At 38.2% G+C, this 27863-nt stretch overlaps 1 protein-coding gene across 1 annotated transcript in view; it reads left to right on the top strand.

Annotated features, from left to right (window-relative positions):
* Window positions 1-26927, top strand: part of LOC590634 (carbohydrate sulfotransferase 15) — a 34050-nt gene extending 7123 nt beyond the window's left edge. The window contains exons 2-9 of the mRNA XM_030993399.1: window positions 7270-7420; window positions 8223-8338; window positions 15511-15727; window positions 16788-16919; window positions 17447-17597; window positions 20999-21158; window positions 22638-22782; window positions 23210-26927. Coding sequence (XP_030849259.1) covers window positions 7270-7420; window positions 8223-8338; window positions 15511-15727; window positions 16788-16919; window positions 17447-17597; window positions 20999-21158; window positions 22638-22782; window positions 23210-23406 — 1269 coding nt within the window. The 3' untranslated portion in view covers window positions 23407-26927. The remainder of the gene's footprint in view (window positions 1-7269; window positions 7421-8222; window positions 8339-15510; window positions 15728-16787; window positions 16920-17446; window positions 17598-20998; window positions 21159-22637; window positions 22783-23209) is intronic.
* The last annotated feature ends 936 nt before the right edge of the window (window positions 26928-27863 follow it).

Below are 27863 nucleotides of genomic sequence, written 5' to 3'. Positions count from 1 at the left end.
CTGGAAAAGGTTTGAATAATAAGCAAATTATTTGCAATTGATATCAATCGCAACTATGTACATACGAGATAGGAGACTGCAAACTTCTGATTGATTAGAGGGCTTGCGATCGCTTTGGATCAATCGCAACTCTTTGTAAGACAGGGGCCCAGAAATGTGAAGAGTATTGGAGGGTATTACTCCTTTACGTCAACATGACAAAAACGCCGTGGTTTTGCCGCTTCACGTGCGTACGTACAAGCCTTAAAACAGGAGGGGGAAAAATACGTGAAAATATAGCTCGTATACGGATGGTAGATGATTATGGTGAAGAGGCAATGGGACCTATAATTATGCCACTTTCTCTATTCACCTGCCTCTATCCCCCTCCCCCTCTTCCTCTTTCTTTTCATCTTTCTCTCTTTCTCCCTCTCTCCCAACCCTTTCAATATCCCTCTATATTCATTGATTATAACTACAGTAAAAAACGAAGTAAAACGAAAAAGGGAATGCCTTTAACATTTATGATCACAACAAAAAATACTTTTTTTAATTGTATGCTCTTGAACAATATCAAAACCTTTGATACTCAAATTCTGGTATTATCTACCTCATTTCGTACACTTATGATTTGAACACAGATAAATGCACTAAATTATGTTTACTTTAATTAACGGTCTTCAATGTGTGCTGCACTCTGACTCATCACACCAGTGCTCATCTCCGGGTAATAGTGCGCACCGATGATCCGACAAATAGATTGGAGCTTAATATCTCCCGGTAATTAAAACGTACTCAGGTGTATAGCCTATTATCTTTGGAATGGTATTAATGTTACTCGTCTAGACCCATCTAGATGGCGAGAAGAGGAATAAGGTTGCCTTTTTCTTCAATTGTGGAGACGTATCATTTCAATGTTATTTATTTGGAACGCATGAACAGGGTTGGTTGATTTACGGGCTTTGATATACACTCGCCTCCTCTTCCGTTATCTATACCGCGCTGAAATATTGTTTATCTTATAGTTTTCTCTCATCATGCTCATCCTCTTTCATGTTTTTCACTCTCAATTATACCTCCTCCGTCTCTCCCTTTAGGTACCCCCTCTCTCTCTTTCTCTCTCTTTCTCTCTCGGTCACCACCACATTATATCCCTATCTCTCTCTCTCTCTCTGATCCTTCTCTCTCTCATCCTTCTCTCTCTCTCTCTCACCCTTCTCTCTCACCCTTCTCTCTCTCTCTCTCTCTCTATTCTATTTTGTAATACGATTTCTCACCCCTAATCTCTCTATCTATCTGACCCTTCCCCCTCTCCTATTAACCATTTCTCACACCTTCGATCTTCTCTCTCTCTCTCTCTCTCTCTCTCTCTCTCTCTATATATATATCCATGTCGTAGCTATAATTCTCTCTTCCCCTCTTTTATTCTGCTATGTTAGCCTTGCATTTTCAATCTCATCACTACTTCATCCCTCTCCTTTCCTCTCTCACTCCTACTCTCTTCATTATATCCTGTCACTCTCAATGCAATGGGGTGTAAAACCACTTTTTTCGGGTCGAATCCCATCTAAATATCGACGAATATACTCCGAGGTATTGGTTTGGATTAATCTTTTGAGAGTGGGTTCCATTATTCTAATCGTTGGTTTCCACTCCGAAACGAAGTGAACCCTAATATGACTCCAAAAATTGTAGCAACGAATACAAGACATAATTATTTGAAACTATTCGTCTTGCACTCATCAGAAAAAATCGCAAGAAAGACAATGAACAGAAAGACGATATTTTAACAGCAGCCAAAGGGGGAAGAAAAAAAAGCGACTGTCAAAACGGGCTCCGGAAAGAGTGGGTTTCAACTCCTGGACATCCATCATCTATCTTTTCCCACCTCTTCATCTTTCAATCCTTCCCTCCATCATTTTTTCTATCAGAAGTATATCGTCATCACCCTTCAGTGTCATTTGATTCGCCCTGTCGAAAAGCTGTGCAATAAATCAAAGCAAAGATATAGACGGGCATCGAGAGTCATTTATTATTCATATTCGCTAGAAACCAATACATCTGTATTTTTAAATATTTCACACCCTGTAACATAAAGCAGCTTATTACTGATATCAATAGGATTAGGTCAATGGGTCAAATCCCTATAGAAATCCATTCTGTTGTTTATGTTTTACCGATCAGTAAACAAACAAAAAACTCTTTTAATAAGGCCATTATACAGTGCGTCCCAGAAAAAATGAAATCGTGAATTATCGATGTTTTATCATAACTTAATCAAAATTATAATTGATAAATGACACATATTTGGAAAACTTAGATCCTCCTCTTTCATTTGTTGCAACTCATATAATGTAGACGAAACAATTCATGCATGACTGATTGTCAACGAAACGGAGTTAGTCTTTTGTAAATTCTGCTTGTTGCTACGGCAGGCAGCCAGTACAAACGAATTCGTTTGATAAAATTATGGAAATGCAAGCATTACTTTAAGCAAACAGAATTTAGTCATTCCTTGCTCATTTTTCTTGATTGAGGTGTCATATGAAAGAGCAGAAACTCAACTTTGTGAAATTGTGATTTTCTCTTTGATATTCAGATACCGTCCGCCAAACGACTTTTTTGGTTTCCTCTCTTCAAATTGATTTTAATCACTCAGGCATAAAAAATGCATTATACGAGGAGGATATAGATAGAGGAGGATCTAAGCTTTCCAAATATGTGTCATTTATCAATTATAATTGTGATTAAGTTATGATAAACAAATATGTGTCATTTATTAATTATAAATGTGACTAAGTTATGATAAAACATCGATAACTCTCGGTTTCGTTTTTTTCTGGGACGCACATGTATTTTCATATAGAATGCTAGTAATTAAAAATAAACGCATAACTATTCATTTCGATGCATGCTGGGTTCATTAGCGGACTCATTGGAAAGGAAATAAGTCCAATGCTTATAAAATTACCAACAGGTCATGGGATGACGTTGGCAATAATAATAAACAGATTAATCTCGGAGTCAACGACTTCCTAAATCAGTCATTCCGTCAACTCCAGTAATACCTCAGTCACATCGCAAAACCAATACAAGACAGACTTCAAACCAAACGATTATTGGCCATTCAGGGTAGAGTAATTCTTTGTTCGGTCCGTCGTCGGTCTCGTTGGTGTGAAAGAGGTTTCACGCCGACCACTTCTTGGCCTTTCGTTTTCATAGATTTTTATTCTCTTCTCTCATAAAGAAAATTGTACATAAGTTATTACAAAATTTACAAAATAATCTTCACATAGGTCTAAATAAATTTGCAAGTGAACTTTTTTCGTTTCCATACAAGGTTACAGATAAATGAAGTTACACATTTACTGATGAAACATAATATTCACATAAACGAAATTATATTTCACATTTTAAACAAATCGCAAATAAAGTTTGTACTATTTCCTCGACCAGGTTGCATACAAATTTCAAATTATTTTTTTCTTTTCCACAATATTTTTTTTCTTCTTAAGATTGCCTTCATGTAGAGAGAAAAGAAGGGCTATGATAAATGTTTCCTTCGTTCTGTTGGCGTCTTTTTTTTATCGGTGACGTTGATGTGACTGAGGCATCAAACCGCTCAATTCCTGCTCTAGCCGGTAGTGTAATTTTTTCTTCGGCCTGTTGTTCGATCTGTTGTAGGTCTCGTTGGTATGAATTCTTGCTCTAGCTGGTAATAACGTTAACAAGATCGTAACTACTTTCCGCAAATCCAGCTATTGCAATATTCCCCGCCCCCGGCCCCACTCCGGGGTCGGAGGGACCGCATGCGTGTTCCCAAAATGTCCTGTAAAGGGGTACTTTTCACGCACCAACGTCCGGCTTGTAGTACACAAAAATCCGGCCCGTATTGACTTTACACGCCGGACTTAGTGGGTGTTTTCAAAAGAAGGGAACATGCATACGCGTACCCTAAATAACAATGAGTGGGGGGGGGGGGGGGGATATTCGCCCATTGGTTAAAGTTATGGACAGACCCATTGAAACTGCCTAAAGTTTATTTTTCGAAAGAAGTTGTGATCGAGTTTTAATGAAATATTATCGCCGGTCTGTTGACGGTCTCATGCTGATGTGACTGAGGTATATTGTGTTCAATCACATTTCCGTAAGCCTTGGTTGCCAAGGGGAGGGATGTTATGTTGTTTGATAAACCCTGCGGTTAAAATGACTCACACATTCAATCCATAAGGGTCTATGCCATGGCAAGAACCCTGGGGAGTGTTTCACAAAGACTAAGATCGACTTTAAGTTGGACTTAACTGTGGCAGGATGTTCATGCCACTGGTTGCTCTCGCCATTGGTCTCTCGATCATGATCTTTAGATAAAATTTTTCCCTTCAATAACAAACTATCAAAAAAGGTAAACTCTGTAGATTTGTGACTACGATTTGTACGTCTGTTGAGAAACCAATACCAGGAATAGTTAGTAGAAATAGTGGCATGAAAGGCTCGCCATAGTTAAGTCCAACTTAAAGTGGATCTTAGTTTTTGTGAAACACTCTCCTGCTGTGTAAATGGAAATGGAAATGGAGCAGGATTCGAACGTATACCCGAGTATAGCCCGATTCATAGCCGACCTATTCTTGGTCAGCAGGGTCATTCGAAATGACCATATTCGTAATGTTGCCGGTCTAGTGTCGATCTCGTTGATGTGACTAGAAGGGGGGGGGGGCACTTGTTCTTCCAAAGGATCATAATTCCGCAAACGAAATCAGGTTCATAATTCAAAGCATGTACTGCTTCTCTGAAGGTCCCTGATTCCGAACTTGAAATAGGCTTCGTTATTCGGAAGGTTCGTAATTTCGAAGAAGGATACACATGCCGTCATGTCATTTCGGAATTACGAGCCCTACCGTTTATCTTCGGAAATTATAAACCTTCGGAAAAACAAACTTTCGGAATCATGAACCTTCGGAAAGACGCGAGCAACATATCTGGGATATTACACCGCATTATACGACCATTACGACAAATACGATAATTACAACACATACAAAAAATAATAGAACAAAAGGAAATCAAAGTAAGAGAACAAACTATAAAAAAAGAGATGGAAAATAAAAGGGATTAGTAGAATAAGTCCGTGATAAGATTGAGGTAATTTCATCTTTTTTCTTGGTTTGACAGCTGAAACTCTTACTGATTTCATAACTTTGACAAATAACCTTATATATCGATGTGCAAGGAAACTCTCTGCCTCTTTCTATTTCCTTCTCTCTCTCTCTCTCTCTCTCTCTCTCTCTCTCCCCCCTATCTGATTGTCTGTCTGCCTATCTCTTTCTCTGTCTGTCTGTCTCCCTCTCTCTCTCTCTCTCTGTCTCTGCCTGTATGTCTCTTTCTTTCTGTCTATCTCTCCCTTTCCACCCCTCTCTCTCTCTCTCTCTCTCTCTCACACACACACACACACACATACCTCAAGAAATTTTAGGCCGACCACTAATTGTGAATCTGTACCAAAAGAAAAATAGCCAGCAATGAATTTCGATAAATTCATAAAGGTTATCTGACTTGTGTTTCAGCAATATGTGTTGATGTTACCTTGACAACGTAATAGCGATGATTAATCATTCGAGGACGGCATATAGATGAAGATGAATATTTAATAAGAGGACAGAATTATACGACTTCCAACGGTGACAAATTTTCAGGAAACTTCAAATATTTATGATTGTGTCACAGTTATCATCTACAGCTTCATACACAGTTATGAATTTTTAATTAATTTTTTAAAGAGTGATTCATTTTAAAAGATTGTTTTTTCATTAAGGGCGAAAAGCCTTGCTGACATAGCGTGTCTGCTTCCAAGTTCCATTTTGTTTTTCTTGTTTAAATTTTAAAGCCCTACTTTTTATGAACCCTTCTGTGATTTTGTTATTTTTTGTTTATTCTGCACACACATCATAACAGTGTCGCTATATACAGTGCGTCCCAGAAAAAACGAAACCGAGAGTTCGCGATGTTGTATCATAACTTAATCACAATTATAATTGATAAATGACACACATTTGTAAAGCTTAGATCCTCTTCTTTCATTTGATGCAACTACATGCATATTTCACGCATGAGGCATTAAAATAAAATTGAAGAGAGGAAACCAAAAAGTCATTTGGCGGACGGTATCTGAATTTCAACGGGAAAATCACATTTTTAGAAAGTTGAGTTTCTGTCCTTTCATATGACACGTCAATCAGGAAAAATGAGAAAGGAATGACAAAGATTTGTTTGTTTAAACTAGTGCTTGCATTTCCATAATTTTATCAAACGAATTCGTTTTTTGCACTGGTTGCCTGCCGTAGCAACAAGCAGAATTGACAAAAAAACTTAACTCCGTTTCGTTGACAATCAGCCATGCATGAAGTATTTCGTAAACGGCTGATTTTCAACGAAACGGAGTTAAGTCTTTTGTTAATTCCGTTTGCTGCTACGGCAGGCAGCCAGTGAAAACAAATTAGTTTAATAACATTATGGAAATGCAAGCACTACTTTAAACAAACAGAACTTTGTTATTACAGCTAATCTTTCCTGACTGAGGTGTCATATGAAAGGGGAAAAACTCAACTTTCTAGAAATGTGATTTTCTCTTTGAAATTTAGATACCGTCCGCCAAATGACTTTTTGGTTTCCTCTCTTCCATTTTATTTGAATGACTCATGCGTGAAATATGCATTATATGAGTTGCATCAAATGAAAGAAGAGGATCTAAGCTTTACAAATATGTGTCATTTATCAATTATAATTGTGATTAAGTTATAATAAAACATCGCTAACTCCCGGTTTTGTTTTTTTTCTGGGACGCACTGTATATATTTTTTTTGTAAACAGTTCTTTTTTTGGGTCAAGTCTTGTTTTATGAAATTGTTCTCGCTGGGCCACATTACAATATTACCTTTTTACAAATGATGATTCCCATACAAATCATTATTACTATCATTATTGTTATTGATATAACTATCATCATTATAATTTTTGTTTTCATTGTTATTATTAATGTTATTATTAATGCTCTGTGGAATAATTTACCATTGAATTTGAGAATTAAATCCAAGCTGAAATATCGTCTTTTTTTAATTATACCTCTACTAAATTGGCACTATGACACTCATCCAAACTCTCTTTTTCTTTCTATTTTTCTTATGCGCCTCGGAATAGAATTGTCTAGAGAGACGGCGCTATATAAATGCCTATTATTATTATTTATTATTATTAACGTTGTGATTTTAAAATCCATTCATTCATTGTATCTTTCAGCATTTGCTAAAGCGGAGTTTTTTGGCAGGTCTGTTCTTGGTCTCTTCTGTATTGTGTTTCTACTCCTGGACTCACATGAGGGGGTCTGGTGTGGACACCAATATGCCACACCTTGGTGTACAGAGGAGTAAACTGTTTGATCTCAATTATGGTGAGTAGGATGAGAGAGGTAGAGAGGGGGAAAGAGAGGGAGAGAGGGAAAGAGAGAGAGAGAGAGAGAGAGAGAGAGGGAAAGAGAGAGAGAGAGGGAGAGAGAGAGAGAAAGAGAATACGAATAAGAGAGAGGGAGAGAGAGAAAGAGAGAGAGAGAGAGAGAGGGTGTGCAAGAGAAAGAGTAAGAGAGAGGGAAATAAAGAGAGAGAGAGAGAGAGTACAAAAGAGAGAGAGAGAAAGAAGGGGATATATAATGGGGAAAATGAAGATGAGGAAGGGCAGAGAAAGAAAGAAAGAAAGAGAAAGGGGAAAGGAGAGAGAGAGAGAGAGAAAAGGGAGAGAGGACTATGGTGTTTATGAGAACATATAAGCAAGAGATAGAGAGAGCAAGTGAGCGGTGGAAGGAGAAGGAGTGGCTGTTTAAATTCAAATTCAAATTCAAAATCAAATTCAAATTTATTGAGAAATAATCCTCAAATAATTATTTTGGGTTATCGTCAAAAGTACAGCCACAAAATACAGAAGAAGTTATTTATGAATTATCGACAATTTAATGACAGAAATAAATCATCAAAGTGTTAGGGGAGAAGTGCGAGGCAAAAATGATCCTGACTAAAGCAAACCATATACTGGTGTGAAGAATGCGAAACGGAAAACCGAATATAAAAAAGTAAGTGATAATTGATTTTATTACAAGACATATCAGGACGTATGTGCATTGATGATATAGTTGAGAATATTATGGGTGATATAGTTTGCATGTTTGCTATACTCGGACATTTTTTTCTTCTTTTCCATAGACCAATACACCACAACAAGTAAAGCTGAGAAGCAGACTAGGCCGTACTCAGGTTACTATGGTGATGGATATAACATGAGAAAACTTCCACCCAATCTATTTAAACTTGCACCAGAGGTAAGTTAATTTATAACTGAAAAGATATTTTAATCAGGATTGCTAATGATATTGGTTGTGGGATATTTTTAAGCCATCCCCCTTAAACCAATAACCTTTTATGTATTTTATTCTAACCAGCTGTGTCACCCCTGCCCCCCTGCCCCCTGTCCCTCTCCCCTTCTCTCTCTCTCTCTCTCTCTCTCTCTCTTTCTGTCTCTCTCTCTCTCTTTCTGTCTTTCTCCTTCTCTCACTCTGACTCACTAGCTCCACATACCTCACCTTTTCTCTTCCTCATCTCGTTGGCCTTCATTTCCATACCATCTCATTTTCTCCAGCACATCCACCCCTGCTTTTTTCTCTCTTTCTTTCCTTCGTTTTCATTCTTCTCCTTCGTCATCGTTCTAGAGTTTTCCCCTTTTATTCATTGTCGACATTCTTTTTAATGTCGATTTTAAGTCCGTTTTCATGTTTAAGGTCCCAGGTTTTCTTTTGTCATTTCTTAGAACAATGTACAGTTGTATTGCAACATACTCTGAAAGAGGCTTTACATTACGACTTTGAAACATAGCGTTATATACACAATATATTTGTTTTGCACAAAACTGTCAAAAATTGGAATGTGCGGTAATAGGACAGCGGAGGTGACTTCCATATCTGCTTCCGGTTCAAGTATGAATCACGCTATCCATGAATAACTAATAAACCCGGAGTTAATAGCTATTAATAATGAGCGAGTGTTGATAGGCTGACTTCACCCAGGCATCCTAAACCCATTAATGCCTCAGTCACACCTTTGCGTGATTGGCTCAGACCTGAGGAGGCTCGATAGCTCAGTCGGTAGAGCAGTGGTCTCGTAATCTGGTGACCCGGGTTCGAAACCAAGGCGATGCGCCAGTGCCCTTTGGTAAGGCATTAATCTTCATTACCAGGTCCCTCGGAGAGAACCTAAAGCCGTCTGGTTGCTTACTTACAAGCATTTTATGCTTTCTTATCAGTCAGGTAAAATAACAACCACCACCAATTGCTGCTTATTTATGGCAAGCCGTTTTAACATTTATTCCTATTTCTTGATATCAAGAAATGAATTGCTGATATCGAGAAATCGAGTTATTGATATCAAGAATTACCATTGCTTTACAACAGAAAATAATTTCTTGATATCAAGAATTACCATTGCTTTACAACAGGAAATCATTTCTTGATATCAAGAATTACCATTGCTTTACAACAGGACATCATTTCTTGATAACAAGAAATACCATTGCTTTACAACAGAATATCATTTCTTGATATCAAGAAATCGGAATAAATGTGAAAACGGCTTGCCATAAGTACGCAGCAATACGCAAGCCAAATACACAAAGGTGTGTGTGACTGAGGCATTTAGAGTCTGTTTCAAAAGGCATCACCGAAATGCTAATGCACTTTATGAGAGCAATCTCCAAGGTTAACGTTATATACGACGCAACACCTATCGGTAATTACAAAGCGTAGTCTTTAAAGGTATAGAGTACCGAAGCTGTGACGTCATAAATATCTATTTTTAGAATTTCTCAATTTTTTCTTCATTTTCCGAAAGAACATCAAAAATAATGTCCAAATGTCGAAAACCAATAGAATATGTTAAGTTTTGGCTGAGATATGACCATCTGAATAAATATACTCCCCATAGGAACTCAGTGTTATATGCTCTGGCTCCTAATGGAGCCTACTTGGCTGAGATATGACCATCTGAATAAATATACTCCCCATAGGAACTCAGTGTTATATGCTCTGGCTCCTAATGGTTAGGAGCCAGAGAATATGACACTGAGTTCCTATAGGACATATATTCATTCAGACGGTCATATCTCAGCCAATACTTAACATATTCAATTGGTTATCGACATTTGGACATTATTTTTGATGTTATTTCGGAATATGAAGAAAAAAAAATTGAGAAATTCTAAAAATAGATTTTTGATGACGTCATACTTCACCACTCTATAGACCAGTTCAGGGCCCCGTCGCACAAAACTTACCATTGATGGTAACTTTGCCATTGATGGTAACTACCATGGAAACCTTGATTTCGATTGGCTGTTGAGCCCTGTTACCATGATAGTTGCCATTGATGGCAAAGTTTCCATTATTGGTTATTTTTATGCAATGGGCCCCTTGTCATGCGATTATGATAAAATGATAAGAAATTTTGCCCAGTTTTGGTAAATTTACAACCACTGTACACAGAATGATGTATATGGGACCACGCTATATCTATCCATTCCGGATATACATCATAATTTACCAAATATATCAATTAGTAGGCGGTTTCCCGGCAGAATTTGTATCATCACGTATTAGTAAAAACATATTCTTTCACATGATTGGTAATAAGAGCTTCCACTTCATTTTTTGAGAGGGGATGTTTCCAAAACTGGTCTATGCCTTTACAGGGATTCACTATTACAACAATTAAACATTATATGAAGAATGAATTGAGAAGAGGAAAAAACCAAGCAGCCATAAAATCCAAAAAGCCAAACAATTTATTTTGGTTTATGAGTTTGGCCTTTATATTTGTCTTAATGAAAAACCATTGCTCAAGTTTTTACCATATTATATTTGATTATGGGCAGTAACAATTGTTTTTTGCATAATAGTCTCTTCACTGCTGTTACAAAACGTACTATGTTGATCAGAAACTACATGTATGTGGACGTTTCGTGGTATAGTGGTTCTTTTAATTGAGTCTCAATCCATTGGCTTAGGGTTCGAGTCCCAGCTCGACTCTTAACTTCCATATCATCATCATCATCACCATCAACATCACCAACACCATCAACATCATCCTCAACATCACCATCATCATCAACGTCATCATCATCATCATCATCATCATCAACATCACCATCACCATCATCATCAACATCATCATCATCATCCTCATCATCATCATCAACAACATCACCATCATCATCAACATCATCATTATCATCATCAACATCACACACAACATCATCATCATCAACATCAACAACATCACCATCATCAACATCATCATCATCATCATCACACACAACATCATCATCATCAACATCAACAACATCACCATCATCATCATCATCATCATCATCACACACAACATCATCATCATCAACATCAACAACATCATCATCATCATCAACATCAACATTATCATCATTATCATCATTTAAGTATTACATTAAAGCCCCTCTGTACTAGTTTGGCCAGGAGGGTTTAGACATTCCACCATGGTCACCGGCGGGTGGTTATCTTATTAAATAAGCTCACAATAAACATAAGAAAAAGGGGATCATGGCGGACCAATTGTCACCGTTTAGGCGTTGTTTTCTATATAGAGGGAACAAGTAGCTGCAAGAGAAGAGGTACAGTGGGGCTTTAAATACTACACCGCTCAGCCATACCTTTAAACGTGACTGCATTATGAAGCACTATTTAGTGTTGATAATGATCTATATGTAAAACGAACCGGAGACCGAGGCGGATGTCGAGTGACAGGGTGATTGGTCGGGAAGGGAAGCACTATGATTAACTTCCCCATTTACTTGGTGCCCTTGAACGAGACCACGTGTAGAGAGAGAGAGAGAGAGAGAGAGAGGGGGGGGGGAGGGGAGGGGTGCGAGAGAAAGACGGAGAGAGGGGAAGGGAGATATATATATATATATATATATATATATATATAGGAGAAGGGGAGAGAGAGAGAGAGAGGGGGGGGGGGGGGGACGACCGAGAAAAAGATGCAGACATGGAGAGAGGGAGAGGGAGCCCTAGACTTGAATCCGAGCTCACATGATGTTGAAAGAGTGAGAGAGAAAGATGAAAATAACCTTCACCTTTTAATTGACTTTGAATAAAAATATTTCTGCTTATAAAGCGCTTAATACATCGGCAATGTCCAAATTTCTAAGCGCTTTACAGATATGTTATTACCCCGGTCATTAGATTCTGGCTTGCCCGCACACAATGTCCAGCAAGAGCTACTAGGCTCAAATTGCTAAGCATACTACATTGGCTTTCGCATCCTACTGGGTACCCATTTAACACCTGGATGGAGAGTGGCAAATGTAGATCAATGTCTTGCCAAAGGACATTAGTGCTGCGGCGGGACTCGAACCGCAGACCACTAGACCACGACACCTCTATATGATATGTGAACATGGTGAAGAGAGAGGAGAAAAGAGATGTTTTGTGGGTGTGGGTACTAGTGTGCGTGTGTGATAGAAAGGTAAGGCAAGGGGGGGGGGGGGGTGTTTGGTATAGGGTGCGTGTGTGAGTATGAGCATTCGTAGTAGGTCCATGGTAATGAACGTGAGGATGATCGTGTTAGTGTGAGACAGAAATGAAAGAGAGATGGAGAGTTTGAAGCAGGTGTAAACAAAAGAGAGAGACAGAGAGACAGAGAGACAGAGAGACAGAGAGAGACAGAGAGAAAGAGAGAGAGAGGTAGAGAGAGAGAGAGAGAGAGACGGTGGAAATAAAATATGTGCGTGTGTGGTTTTGAGGGAGGGTGTGTGTGTGGGATGACAGGGAATAAAATACCAACTAAGAGACCGAAATAACTCTCTACTTTTGAACAAAATACACTAAAGAGAGTGGGAATACATTGAGCTAAGAGTGTGAAACCACTGAGACAGAAAACAAAATATATAAGAGGGGGGAGGGGGGAGGTAATAGAGAGCGAGTAAGAAAAATTCAGCTGTTGTGTATTTATTCGTGTGGGTGAGTTTGTGTGTGTGTGTGTGAGAGAGAGAGAGAGAGGGAGAGAGAGAGAGAGAGCGAACGAAATGTAGATATCAGACTAGACTGGGATGAGTACTTGTGAGAGAAGAAGATGAAGACAGCGGATTAGACTGGAATCTGACAGGGATCCACACACACACACACACACACACACGCGCACACACACACGCACACCACATGAAGAAAGAGAGAGAGAGAGAGAGAGAGAGAGAGAGAGTATATGGGGCAGAAAAATATGATGGGAAGTCAAACGCTGAGTGAGTACCCATGCGTCAGATCAAGAAAAGAGAGAAACGCAGCTAAAAGAATGAGAAGCGAGATCAAGGAGAACGTTAGATACTATAGTCGAATTTTGTTTGGGTGTGTACCCTCTTTACAGAGAGAGAGAGAGAGAGAGAGGGAGAGAGAAAGAGAGGGAGACAGAGAGAGAGAGCGAGAGAGAGAGCGAGAGAGAGAGAGGGAGAGAGAAAGAGAGGGAGACAGAGAGAGAGGGGAGAGAGAGAGAGATAGGGGAGAGAGAGAGAGAGAGAGAGAGGGGGTGGGGAAGGCGGGGGGGGGGGGGTTATTGACGTTGACTTGTAGAAGCTCAACACCGATGACTAAACGTGTCTAGAGAATGAACGAAGATGTTTGGCATCGTTTTTCTTCCACAAACTTATGTGAACGTGTCTCTGCAACAGCTAAATTAATCCCACTTTAGAATACTTACACGCATATTCTCATTTGTATGCAATAATTTGAGCTGAGACCTTTATGGAACCTTTCCAAATTTGGGGGTTAAAAACGACGATATAAACATCCGACTTTCGTTTTTGGGAGAAGACGTAAGATCGAATTTTCTGTGTGCGTACGTCAAAGAGTATAGAGGCAAGTGACAGGAAGAGAGAGAGAGAGAGAGAGAGAGAGAGAGAGAGAGAGAGAGAAATAGATAGAGAGGGAGGGAGGGAGAGAGAGAGTACATGCAGTTGGAAGGGTAAAATAGAAAACTTCTAAACTTGAGAAAGAAATTGATTGGTCATGTTAAAGACTTGGCAGATCATCATCGATGACTACAGAGTCTAGAGAATTAGAGAAGACGATTGGCATTTAGAACTTTACCAAATTAGATTTCGTTCGTGTCTCGTCATCGGATAATCCCCGCTCAGAGTACATACTTGGTGAATTGCCGTTTGGTCTACCACGAGTTCGTCTACTACCCAATTAGTCTATAACCTGATGGTGTACTCCCAGTTCGTCTACTACCCAATTATAGTATAAACCCTGATCGTGTACTCCCAGTTCGTCTACTACCCAATTATAGTATATACCCTGATGGTGTACTCCCAGTTCGTCTATTCAATTCAATTCAATTCATTTTATTTCATTCGTCATATAAAAACATATGTAATTGTAACATTGATATTTCCTGATTAGTAATGACCAGACAAATAACATAACGAAAGATAAACATAAAATACAAATATATGTACGAATGAGGAACAGCAAGAAATAACAATTAAGTCATAAAGAATTTTAACCTATAACACTTAACACCTTATACCTAAAACCTAACAACTAACACTTAACATCTAACACCTGATTGCATATATATACTACTATATTATTCACATGGTCTCATAATCATATAATTAGACCTTATTAGACCTTATGAATGGTAGACGAAATGGGCATTTTGAGAGCAACCCTTTCTATGATTCTTGTTGAATAATGATTTTCTCCTACATAGAAAAACTTTTTCTCACTCTTTACCACTTTTATTACCTTTTTGAGATAGCCATTCCGCATTTTGAGGTTTGGCTCAACAACTTTCAATAGAGAATTATTAAAATTATTCCAGATGCATGAATAGATATAGCAAAACTTTCTGCACATACTGCATCCATTTGTGTTGCATGGCTATATTGCATTTGATGCAAAAAAATTAAGTATGCCTTGAAATATTTAAATTGACAACACGTTGGAAGGTTCAAAATAACTGTTTAACAACTTTTAGACAAAACGCTCACCCGTTAATAAGTGTTGTAAAAGTTATTTAAGGTGGTGTGGCATGACGAGGCTTTGTTTCTTTCCCGTGGCCTGACTCGTGGCCTGACTCGGGGCCAAAATACGACTACGGACGACGCGACCGCAGTATATTCACGTGCGTGCAACATAAGCGAAACCGAAGCGTGAGGAGAACTTCGGTCTGTTTCGCGAACGCTAGCGTGCGCTGACCATTAATCAAGTCCATTCAGTTGCCAAAAGAAGTCGTAGATGGCGTTAACTAGTATTTCCAATGCTTAACCCCCTTTAAGGATGAATATGATAGGTAGCATTGGGAGAAAAAATAAAGTGTTGCTAATTTTGATGAACTTTGAGATCAGTGCTGACCTTAAAAAATGCTGTTCTAAAAGGATTCATAATTGTGTTCATTCATTGTAATGCAGGTGTTCGACGCGATACCGGAAACCTTCATCCCCAACATCAAGAACCCCTGCTTCTTTTACCGGGGAACCAGCCCGCCGGGACTCCGGTGCCTCCCGTACTTCTACCTGATTGGGATGCAGAAATGTGGGTCCACGGATCTGTGGGAGAAGATAAACGCTCACCACGAGATCCAACGGATCGAGAAAGAGCCGCACTGGTGGGCTAGGTATCGAGTGAGTAAGTTTTAGTAGGATAGTAACAAAGGAAAAGTGAGAAGAGAGAGAAGGAGAGATTGTAAATAAGTAGAATAGAGAAATAGAGAGAAAAAGAAAGAAAGAGACAGACAGACAGAGTGATTGAGAGAGAGGAAGAAAAAGGGAAATGTTTGGCCACTGATCTGTAGGAGAAGATAGACGCTCATCACGAGATCCAGCGGAAAAACAAAGAGCCCACTGGTGGGCTAGGTATCGAGTGAGTAAGTTTTAGTAGGATGGTAGAAGAGAAGAAAGAGAGAGATGGAGAGATTGTAATTAAGTAGAAAAGAGAAACAAAGAGTGGGAGAGAGAGGGAGGAAGAACAAAATGTGGGTCCACGGATCTGTGGGAGAAGATAGACGCCCACCGCGTTCCGCACTTGAGCTATAGGTATCGAGTGAGTAAGTTATAGCGGGATGGTTGAAGATGGTGATTATGATGATTCACAGCAATTGTATGGCGCCATATTATATCTGTTTTAAAAAAAATATTCAAGAGAGAAGAAGAAAGGGCAGTGAAGTGGAGGAGAAGGGGCACTGGAGCTACGCCCCACAAACAAAATACATTTTAAAAAAAAAGGGTGTGGGAGAGGTAGAAGAAAAGAAGTAACGTCTATTTCTTTCTTTCTGTTTCATTTTTAAAAGTTTGATTGTTATTTGTCACCGATTAATTGTTTGGATTTGTTAATCCTCCCCCAATCTTATCAGAGAAACATGAATCGGCCATTAGAGAGAGAGAGAGAGGGGGGGGGGGGAGAAAGAGACATAGAGAGAGAGAGAGGGAGAAGGAGATCGGAATTAAGCAATAGTATATTAGAGAAAAAAGAGACCGTGAGAGGAAGAGAGAGAGAGAGAGAGAAAGAGAGAAAGAGGGAGAGAGAGGGAGAGAAAGAGAGAAGGGGTCGAGGGAGATCGTGAAAGAGATAGAGATGGATAAATAGAGAGAGAGAGAGAGAGAGAGAGAGAGAGAGATAAAGGAAAGATTATTGTGGCATAATACCACATTCATCTCATTTAATGTTATCTTTTCATCCTCATCTATAGGGGAACTCCCAGCAGATTACGGCATCAATATGACCACGCCCTTATCACTTTCCTGGTATCTAGATGTCATGTCGTATCAGATAGTGCCCAGGCTGATGACAATGCCTGACACTGCTGACTGGTTGGTAGTAGGTAAGCCAACCCACCTTTACACCAATAATACTAATAATTTGTATAACAACAACAACAACAACAACAACAACAACAATACTAATGATGATAATTACGATAACAATATATAGTGATAACTACTAACGATAATATTGATAGTGAAAAATATAATAACAATAATGATGTAAAAGTAATATTAATAATATCATTGATATTAAAGTTGTTAACACTGAGAATAATGATGATAACAAATACCTATTATAATTCTTTTAATAGTGATAATAACAATACAAATAATGATAATAATAATAATAATAATGATAATAATAATAATGATAATAATAACGATACTATCTATACAAACTGTTTTGCCACATTCAAATGACTTCTGAAAAAGTACCTCTTTCCCTTAGTAACATCATTTACTTATTATATAAATTTACTTTGAATTATTTTCAATCGCAATGGCCCTTGTTTTTTTCTTCTAAATATTTGATATTATTGCTATGATGATGGTACACCAGTTGCTGTTTTTCTTCTGTTTTCAGGCGATGGTTCCACATCGACCCTATGGGATAACAAATGGCAACAAGTATCTGACCAACAGGTAGACGGACCTGACTACGTCATCGCTGACGTCATCAAAGAGGTTCAACCAAAAGCAAAGTTCATTGTAGTATTCCGTGACCCTACCGAAAGGTATTTGATTCATACTCTTAATAATGATAATGATTATAATAATTACAATTATCATAATAATGATAATTTCATTTTTTCATTTCATTTCATTTATTTCCACAGATTCATAAAAGACAATGTAAATTACAATCAAATATAAAAGTATTACAACAAAAGATGAACCTGCAGAGGGGGTGATCAAAAACCACAGAGGTTTATCGGGGATCATCCCCTGCTTAAAATTACAATATAAAAATACAATAGTTTTTGTTTAATTAAACAATAACACATACATGTACAAAAACATATATAGATATTACATGCAAATCTATGCGTGGGGTGAGTAGTAGTGGGTTGGTGGTACCAAGAAATACAATATAAAGAGGAAATGAATGATATACAGGAAAGAAATATTGAGAACAATAGAAAGAAACACCGTACAAACTATATCTTAAGAGTTGGATACGAGATCAAATATTGTTTCAACTTTGATTCAATTAAATTAAATTCAAATTGTATTCAACACTATTCATAAAAACATTAAAAAAATTAAAAATACAGAATGGAATGATAAAAAAACAAGATAGTGATAACAAATAACAATGGCAATTTATGAGAACATAATAATGATGATAACTAGAAATGCAATCGTGTCACAACGATGTGCGTGCAATGACGCCATGTTTCTACGTGTCAAACGAAGGAGCTACTCTCGGAATATCCAGAGCAATATGTAAGAAGTATGTAGCTTCTGTGATAGTGGAGATAGTTAGGGCGAAAGAAAGGTCACCAAAACGGCCCGAAACGGAAAAAATGGTGCCTGGACGGTCACGCATGAGGGTTTCCGGAGAACGAAGAATTTAGTGACCTTGAAAGAATGCTAGAGACTACGCCTACGAATTTTGAAGGGAATTGGAGTAGAGGAAGGGATCTAGAAAGGGCTCGCAAGCACTGCGTGCAAAACCAATAGGACTTGGTGCATGATGAACATGTTGCGACGCGTGCTTTGGCACGAACGGCCGCCCATACTAACACAACCGAATAACAGTCTTAAAAAATGACGTCATGGCCGAAACGTGTTATAATAGGGCGGAAACTCGGCGGAATTCGTATAGTGACCCTTGTTCAAATGCGATTTACTCACAATTTTCTGCGTGAACATATACCATACTTGGTATCATTCGAAAGGGCACTTCAGTGCGGTCAGTTTGACACCATTGTTATCTGCGCAAAACGTAATGCACGCATCAAAAGCGCTATTACGTAAAGCATGGTAAATTCATCATTTTGGGCGATAACTTGGCGAAGATGGCATTACAATTTACTAAACTTGGCAGACAGTTGTCACGTATATGGATACATATATCTGCCAAGTTTCATTGAAATAGGTATAAAGATCGCCATTTTAGAGCAAGTTGAAGTTATTTTGGAATTTTCTCGAAAATGGCGAATTTGGAGGGCATTTTTCTCAAATTTGGTCAGTGTTAGGGTATATAATTTTGTATATGGCTGGAAAGGGCATATCTTCAAGTATCTAAATCCAAAAAAAGGGTACGGTTTTGCCAAGCCATTATGGAGATACGGCCACAGAAAGAAAGCCAATTCCCAGAACTTTAGAGGGCGCTATTTATGTTTTGCATAGTCATTGGAGCATGAAATTTGGCATGGTTATGTGCAAAAATGAGATAAGGATAATGTTAGATTTAAACACAAAACGGAATCTATATGAGAAAGTTATGGCAGTTTTAGATTTTTAGGGGTCCATTTTTCAAGAATTTGAGAGATTTTTGACGGAGTCAGTTTCAGATTTGAATTTTGAGTACGAAGATGGCATTTTGAAGGTCAAGTTATACGTCGCAGATGAAAGAACATCTCTTAGACTATCTAGAGGAATTTGTTAGAAGTTTGTAGGATCTAGGATAGTGGAGAGAGGAAGGAAGAAAGAAAGGCCTTAAAATGGACCAGAAACGGACAAAATGGCGCCTGGACGGTTATGCATGAGTGATTTCGAAAATCGAAGAATGTAGTGACCTTGATGAGATGTTAGAGACTATGCCTATGAAATTTGAAAGATAAAGGACATGAGGAAAGCACCTAACTAGGAATAACAAACACTACGTGCAAAACGAATGGGATTTCTGGACGATAAGGAAAACAAGGAAAAGGAAAATATTAATGGGGCAGAATGTGAACGAAAACAAGGCAATGACGAAGGTCGTCATTGCAATAATGATAATGATAATAATAATAATAATAATGATAATAATAATGATAAGAGTAATAATAAAAATATTGATAACAATAATAACAATAAGGATCATAATAATGAAATAATAAAAATAGTAATAATCATGATGATAATAATTCATTATGATAATAAGTATATTCTTATAAAGCGCATAATAAACAAAAGGTTTCTTTGCGCCTATACTTTTCCTATTTTGTGTCAGGCGAGTGGGAGGATTGGTGGGTGTGGGTTGAGATTGTTACATTCATTTTCCGTATGCGCGAAGCTTACAATCCCCCAAAAAATCTTTGGAGGGGCTTGAGCCCCCAGCCCTGCCCATTAGAATTGCTACTGTCTTGTTTTACTATTTACATTTATGATTAACAAAGTCGAACGTAGAGGAGCTGAACCCGACGATTACTTATTTTCTCATTTTAATCATTTTAATCATTTTAACGGCTTCATACAAGAATCACCCGAGTCCCGTCTTCGATGGGTTAACATCGATTTCATATTCAGAACAGTTCAAAATGTAATTAAGGCATCATAAAAATGATTACAGAGACTTTCAAATATGTAGCCTATTCAATTTCAATTCCAATGCCCTATTGTACAGAAATCATGTCCAGGATGAGTTACATGTATATGGTAACATCCAAGCTGTTTTGCCCCATACGTTAACGACCACATCTAAGATACCAGTATATCTGATGATGGTGTCAAGTTATTCGCTTTACTGGTACTAGACTTTGAATCAGGTACACGTTTAAAGGTAACATGATATTTTCCTTTTACTATTTATGTCCACAAATACAATAGCACAATAGTAACACAGTAACGTATGGGATAAACATTGGACTTAGCATGTATGGCATTGTATTGTTCATGGATTTCAAAAGCTGATGCACAATAGTCCAATGGCTTCTATTGGTAAATCAATAATGATAAATCAAAATCGATTTTAGCAACTGTCCACCAAAAAAGCTTAAAAGTGAAAATGCCTTTTGGCGCATCTTTTAAGTACTTGCGATCGGGTTTATGTTAATGATTAAAATTAATTAATCAGACTTAATACACGCTAACATTCATCGATTATCTACTTTTCTTTCATTGTCCTGCATCTATCTTCATTCCTTTCGCCTTTAATCAGCCTGCTCGTTCTCTTTTGATACCATCCGCCGTTTCACTCCCACAGGGTATATTCCGACTATCTGTTCTTCGGCAATGAGGGCGACAACTTTATTTCGAAGCTGCATTTCAACAGGATAGTAGAAGAAGGAATAAAGACATACCACCAGTGCATGCATAACATGACCAAACGTGCCTGTACATTCAGACACGGGACACAGTCTTCTGTAAGTACCGTTGGAGCTCTACAGGTGTGGAGGGGGGGGGGGGATTTGCTCTCTCGCTAGCAAAGTAACATCAGCATTTTTTTTGCCGGGAAAGGGGCTCAATTTCATTGCAAACTACCTTAAGCTATGGTCACAAATCAGAGCAGCGACCGACCGATCAGTAGCCTGCTCGGTCGCTGCTGGAATGTAGGCATCGCCCAGCGATTAGGTCGGTGCCCGGGCGGCGACCGCCCAGGCACTGAGCGTATTTTGGGCGGCGAGTGAAAAGTGAGCAGGCGCCGCCCAAATTTTAACTCCGCGCTAAAACTTCAGCGGCGACCGAGCGATGCCCTAAAAACGAGCGGTGCCTGGACGGCCGCCGCTCGTTGGCCGGGCAGCCGCCGGGCAGAATTGGGTTAAAAACTCGCCGCTCGGCCACCGAGCAGGCTACTTTTGGGTAATGTGACCATAGCATTAGTTCACTTTAAAATGTTGAGCCGTAAGAGAATCCAGCGAACAAGGATAACAATAATACGGTCTGTACTAGTGGTTAGCTTGACTAAATCCCTGTATAAGAAATCATTATTATCGTTGTGTTCTATTAGGTGTAGGTGAGCGTATTATGTGTGAGGGGGAGGGGGGGGGGGGGGGGGGGGAGTGACCACTTGTTTAGAGGGCCCTCCGACATATTATTAAACACTTTTTTAATTTTAAGGTTTACCTTAAGATTTTTTTGTTTTTTGTTTTTTGAGGCCGCCATCCTTGTCAAGCTTTGCTTATGATTGCGGTCTCCTGCACTTTTCCAACAGAATAGTTCGATTAATACTTTAAATTTATGATTATATGTTATGGAAATATTAAGTTTCGTTATTAAATGTACATATATTATGTAAAAAAAACATTTTGACATGAAGAAATTATTGTTTATTTATGTTGTATTATACCTTACATTTATATGTTCTTTGTTATTCAGTTATATTTTATTTGGACAAAATGCGGAAATAAAATCAATTATCCTCTAATAATTATTGTAAAAGTACCTGGCTCTATGTTTTGGAATATAGAGTGTGGCTATGGTTTCAATAGACCATTACCGTAATGTAACCAAATCCAATGCATTCCTTTTTTGTAAAGTGCCTCAATACGAATCATATCATTTACCTCTTATAAATAATTGTATTTTAATAGTTATATTGCGAACTGCATACATACATTAATTGTTGCCAGGCAGGATAAGCATTTTGGCTTGCCCTACCTAACAACAGGTAATAGTATTCAGACTATTGATTCACAAAGACGTATGCATTTAGTTTGGTCACATTACGAAAGTTGTTTATTGGGTTTTAGTTTGGCATTGTTGTTAGTGTAATTTGTTGCAATTGTAATTTATTTTGTCGTTTGAAAACCATTATTTTAGATCCGATAATGGTGTATGTTTTACACGGTCGTACCTCTTTTTTTACCTACATTGAAACATTATATTTAAATTCTTTTCTTCAGCGTCTTCTTTTAGGCAACTACGCAGTCTTCCTTCGTGATTGGCTAAGAATATTCTCACGTGACCAAATCCTAGTCGTGCGATTGGAGGATTGGCAGCAACGATGTACGACTGTACTCAAAGAGATATATCGCTTTTTAGAATTATGTAAGTGATATATAGATGGGAAATGAGATTCCATATAACGACTTTCGGATGGTGACGTTAAAGGTCGGTCCCCAGACGTAGATAATCATATCTGACATCACATCTGACATGCTAGCAATATACTGTTTTTTTTTTTTATTTTTTTTTTTATTATGTATTTTTTATTTTGATTTTTTGTGTGTAAATACTGTTTTGATGTCTTGATGTAAACATAAATTCATTTTGATATATTTTTTCTCATTTGCTATATTTTTCTTTATATATATATATATATGCTCCTGAATGTTTAAAAAAAAATATATAATTGTATGTTTGATGTAAACTCGCATTTTTGTTCTTTCGACCAAGTGACGAGGTTGAATAAAACCTAATTTGAATTGAATTGAATTGATATATTACTATTTTTTCATTTCCCGTTTCCTTTTAGCGCCACTACGTAGGACAGAGTTAGCGTTCATCTGCAGCGGGGAGAGGATACGCGTCAACACACAAATGAAGAAGCACATGGGAGACATGCTGGACGAAACAAGAACGTTATTGAATAACTTCTACGCACCGATGAATGCAGAGCTTAGTAGACTCTTGAACGACACGAGATTTCTGTGGAATGACGTCGCTCATTGATGCTCGATGACATCACGAAATCTCACCAATGAACGCAGAGCTTAGTTAACTCTTGAACGATATACGAGATTCATGTGGAATGACGTCACTCATTGATACTCGATGACATCACGAAATCTCACCAATGAACGCAGAGTTTAGTTAACTCTTGAACGATACGAGATTTATGTGGAATGACGTCACTCATTGATGCTCGATGATATCACGAAATCTCACCAATGAACGCAGAGCTTAGTAAACTCTTGAACGATACGAGATTCATGTGGAATGACGTCACTCATTGATGCTCAATGACATCATCAAAGTTACCAATGAACGCAGAGCTTAGTTAACTCTTTAACGACACGAGATTTATTTGGATTGACGTCATTCATTGATACTTGATGACATCATCAAAGTTACCAATGAACGCAGAGCTTAGTTAACTCTTTAACGACACGAGATTTATGTGGAATAACGTCACTTATTGATATTCGATGACATCACTACATCTCACCAATGAACGCATAGTCTAGTTAATTCTTGAACGATACGAGATTCATGTGGAATGACCTCACCCAATTATGCTCGATGACATCATCACAGTTACCAATGAACGCTGAGCTTAGTAAACTCTTGAACGATACGAGATTCATGTGGAATGACGTCACTCTTTGATGCTCGATGACATCACGAAATCTCACCAATGAACGCAGAGCTTAGTTAACTCTTTAACGACACGAGATTTATTTGGAATGACGTCACTCATTGATACTTGATGACATCATCAAAGTCACCAATGAACACAGAGCGTAGTAGACTCTTGAACGATACGAGATTCATGTGGAATGACGTCACTCATTGATACTTGATGACATCATCAAAGTTACCAATGAACGCAGAGCTTAGTAAACTCTTTAACGAACATCCTTTCTGTTGAATGACGTCATTTAGTGATATCAATGACATCATCAAAATCGCCCACGTGACTATCATGACAAGCATATTTGAAGGAGGGAGCAAGGGGGTGATAATTTCCCCTCTTTATATATTTTAGACCAAGAAAATGGAAAGCAGTCTCTCTGGTAGAAAGCAGATTGTGAATCATTGTATTTAAAGTCACACGAAGTATAGACATAATGCTCAAAAAGATTTTAAAATTTCGTCCCCAAGTAAGTCATTCAACCCTCTTCGCTGTATCTCAAACAGGAGCCCTCATTTTCATAAGTATTTATATCTCTAAGTTCAAACCTTTTGCCCCTCCTAGGACCAACTTCAGCCTGGATACGCCATTGACCGAATAACATTTTTTTTAAAAGCATTATAGAATTTCCCTCACAGCAAGAGCTAGAAGAGTTCCTACAGCTGTGTGACTGGTCGATTTGTGTGCAATCCGCCCTTCTCCTAGTCTTGTTCTTGACCCTTTTATTGAATTTTATTCGCCGACTATAAGCGTTAAGCCGAATGATGGCGCGATCTTTAGTGACGGCGCGATCCCGAGAACCTTTTACGGACCGGTTCTCGAGATCGAGCCGTCACTAAAGATCGCGCCATCACTTGGCTTAACACTTATAGTTAGCGAATAAAAATTCAATAAAAGGGTCCAGAGCTAGACTACCCCTCTCCAAGAAATTTGCAGGAGTCATTGTTTTCCCTTTAGTTTCTGCAAAATTGTGGAATAACTGCTTTATCTGTGGATCTCTTCAAGAAACCTTTGAAAGCAAACATATTTGTGAGACAATGTGGAATATTGTGAGCATAGAGAATACCTCTATTGGCTCAACTGATGTTAGTAAAGTGTTCTTTTTTAATTATTGTCTAAGCAACCCTCATATATCGTAATGGAGCAAAAAGCCAGTTTGTGGATACAATCTGCACATGGGCAGATAACGGACATTAATTTGATCCAAAATTGTAAAAACCCATCGAGACGAATACTGGATTGGCGTTCTCATTATTGTGTAATCATTTTCATATATTCACTGACGGCATATTTTCTAATATACAGGTGAAAATATTCTTCTCAAGAGGACAAACAAAAGGTAGTCATGAAGCATCTCCATCACTTTGGCAGTGATTATTCTAACATTCACAAATTAGTGGGACGTCTCCATGTTTTAAATATCTGTGGATATTTGCTAGTCGGTTTTGTTTAAACCAAAACTTACTACAACTGGTTTAGAGGATCTGGGATCCGTTTCACAAAGCCTTTTTTCAATGACAAATGACAAAAATCAGTGACAAATGTGCTGATTACCAATCAGAAGCAAGGATTTCACTAGCTTACTAATAGTAAAAAACAAAAACTGTCATTTGTCACAGATGACAAGTTTTTGTGAAATGATGCCCTGGACTGAAACGAAAGATCGAATGGAGAAGAGCCGTATGGAGGGATCGTTTAAAGAATGTAGGTTGTATAGACGAGAGTTAAAATAGTTTAGAGGAATAACAGATAAAGAGGGCTTTGATCGACCAACAGCTTGCCACGAGAGTCTACGTTATGTGGCAACTACAGAGATGATTTTAAAACGAAGAGGGCGCCACACGCTGTGTAAACCTAGTGTAAAGGGACACTATGTCATCCCAGAACCATCTATACACAAAGTTTTGCCAACTTGGTTTCACTGGGTCACAACATGGCGTATATTCTTTTGTTTTGTGCTTGCCCAACAAAACAGTAGTCGCCAAAGTGTGTCCAACTCGAACCGGGTTGGCCAAACTCTGTGTATAGATGGCTCTGCGTCAACCTTGGCGTCAACACAGACTCACTGATCATGTTGATTAGGCACGTTTGAGGCGATCATGTTTGGGTTGAGCGCGATATGGCGAGTACTGTACTGCCTTATTGGGCATGCACACACCAAAATAATATTCGCCATATTGTAACCTACTGAATCAAAGATGCCAAACTCTGTGCAAAGACGGCTTTATGGCAACTTATGAAAACGTATCATATTATGTATGTATAAAATAGAACCCGACATGGAGAACAACCTCTTGTTATAACATATATAACAAGCAAATTTTACTGTCCAAGTTGTTTCTCTTTTGATTCCTTTATTTCTAGATTTCGGTCGGACCCTGATAATACAAAGTTTTATTATAAAGGGGTAGTTTTAGTATATAGGGGCAGTGTCCTATACCTCTAGGGATCTGTTATAATATAGTTCCACAGTAGAAGGGGAATTTGTGCCGTAAATATCTTGATTCGCACATTTGTCTCAAAATAAATTAAAACATTCTTTTCCATTTAATTTAGTTTGAACACGAAATTATTTTGATACAGTGCAACATTTGATCGTATAGATATTCTTGACATTGTGACCCGCAATTGTTATAGCCTGAAATATGTATATATAGCGAATTACTAGTAGGCCTCTAATGTTCTGTGTCTTAGTATGAAATATGTATATATAGCAAATTATTAGCTAGGCTACGAATATTATGTGTCTTTATTAATATTTGTATTCATTTAGTGATTATAGAATTATATTTTTAACGATAAAGTTATCTATCAATAAAACATTGTTTTATATCATCGATCTGAACAAAAAATTGTTTGTGTGTGTACGTGTGTGCGAGGTGAGCGTGTGGGTATAATGATAATTTATATACATATACGCGTATAATGATATCATTCCGTTAAATATTTGTGTCTAGAGATATATATATATATATATAAATGTATGAGCGTGTGAGTGTGTGTGTATGTGTGTGATGGGGGGGGGGGGGGGCTTTTGTCGTGCACCTTTATCCACGCCACTCAGTGGTGGATCCAGGGGGGGGGGGTACCCATCATCCCTTTTGGTCCCCCCAAACAAAAATGGGAGAGAGGGTGGCGGAATTAAAAAGGAGAAATGAAAGAGAAAAGAAGGTTTAAAGGGAAAAGGACAAGAAAAGAAGAGAGAGAAAAGGAAAAGAATATAATACCATCCGCTGCAAGTGATACGTAATGTCTAAAGAAAAAAAATGTTGCAACTTAAAGGCAAACAGTGTACATTTTCTGTATCTGCCATTTGCTAAATAATTAGATTGCTTTGTTGCGTCATACAAAGACAGCACCAGTAGCTCCTGATTCACAAAACTTGTCATCAGTGAAAAATGCAAGTCTTAGTTATAAGCTACTGAAATCCTTGGCTCTGATTGGTTATCAGCAGATTTGTCACTGAAAAAAGGCTTTGTGAAACGGGTCCCAGGAAAGTGACGCACCGTACAGTACGTGTTATGTGTATACCGGGCCTTGCTTAGGTGCAGACCTTGATTCCTGCCTTCTGTATCCTGGGGCCGTTTCACGAAACCGTCATAAGTCTAACTTATTAGACATCCCATTGAAACGTGTGTTATAGAATTAAACACGCGTTTCCATAGGATGTCCATTAACTTAAACTTATAACGGTTTCGAGAAACTGGCCCCTGATAATCAGCACAGGCACTCGCGCGTATGGCAAGCCGTTTTATCATTTAAACATATATCATGA

This window comes from Strongylocentrotus purpuratus, unplaced genomic scaffold (genome assembly GCF_000002235.5).
Source record: "Strongylocentrotus purpuratus isolate Spur 01 unplaced genomic scaffold, Spur_5.0 spur5_scaffold_20, whole genome shotgun sequence".
NCBI lineage: Eukaryota > Metazoa > Echinodermata > Echinoidea > Camarodonta > Strongylocentrotidae > Strongylocentrotus > Strongylocentrotus purpuratus.
This window is presented reverse-complemented; position numbering and strand designations above follow the sequence as displayed.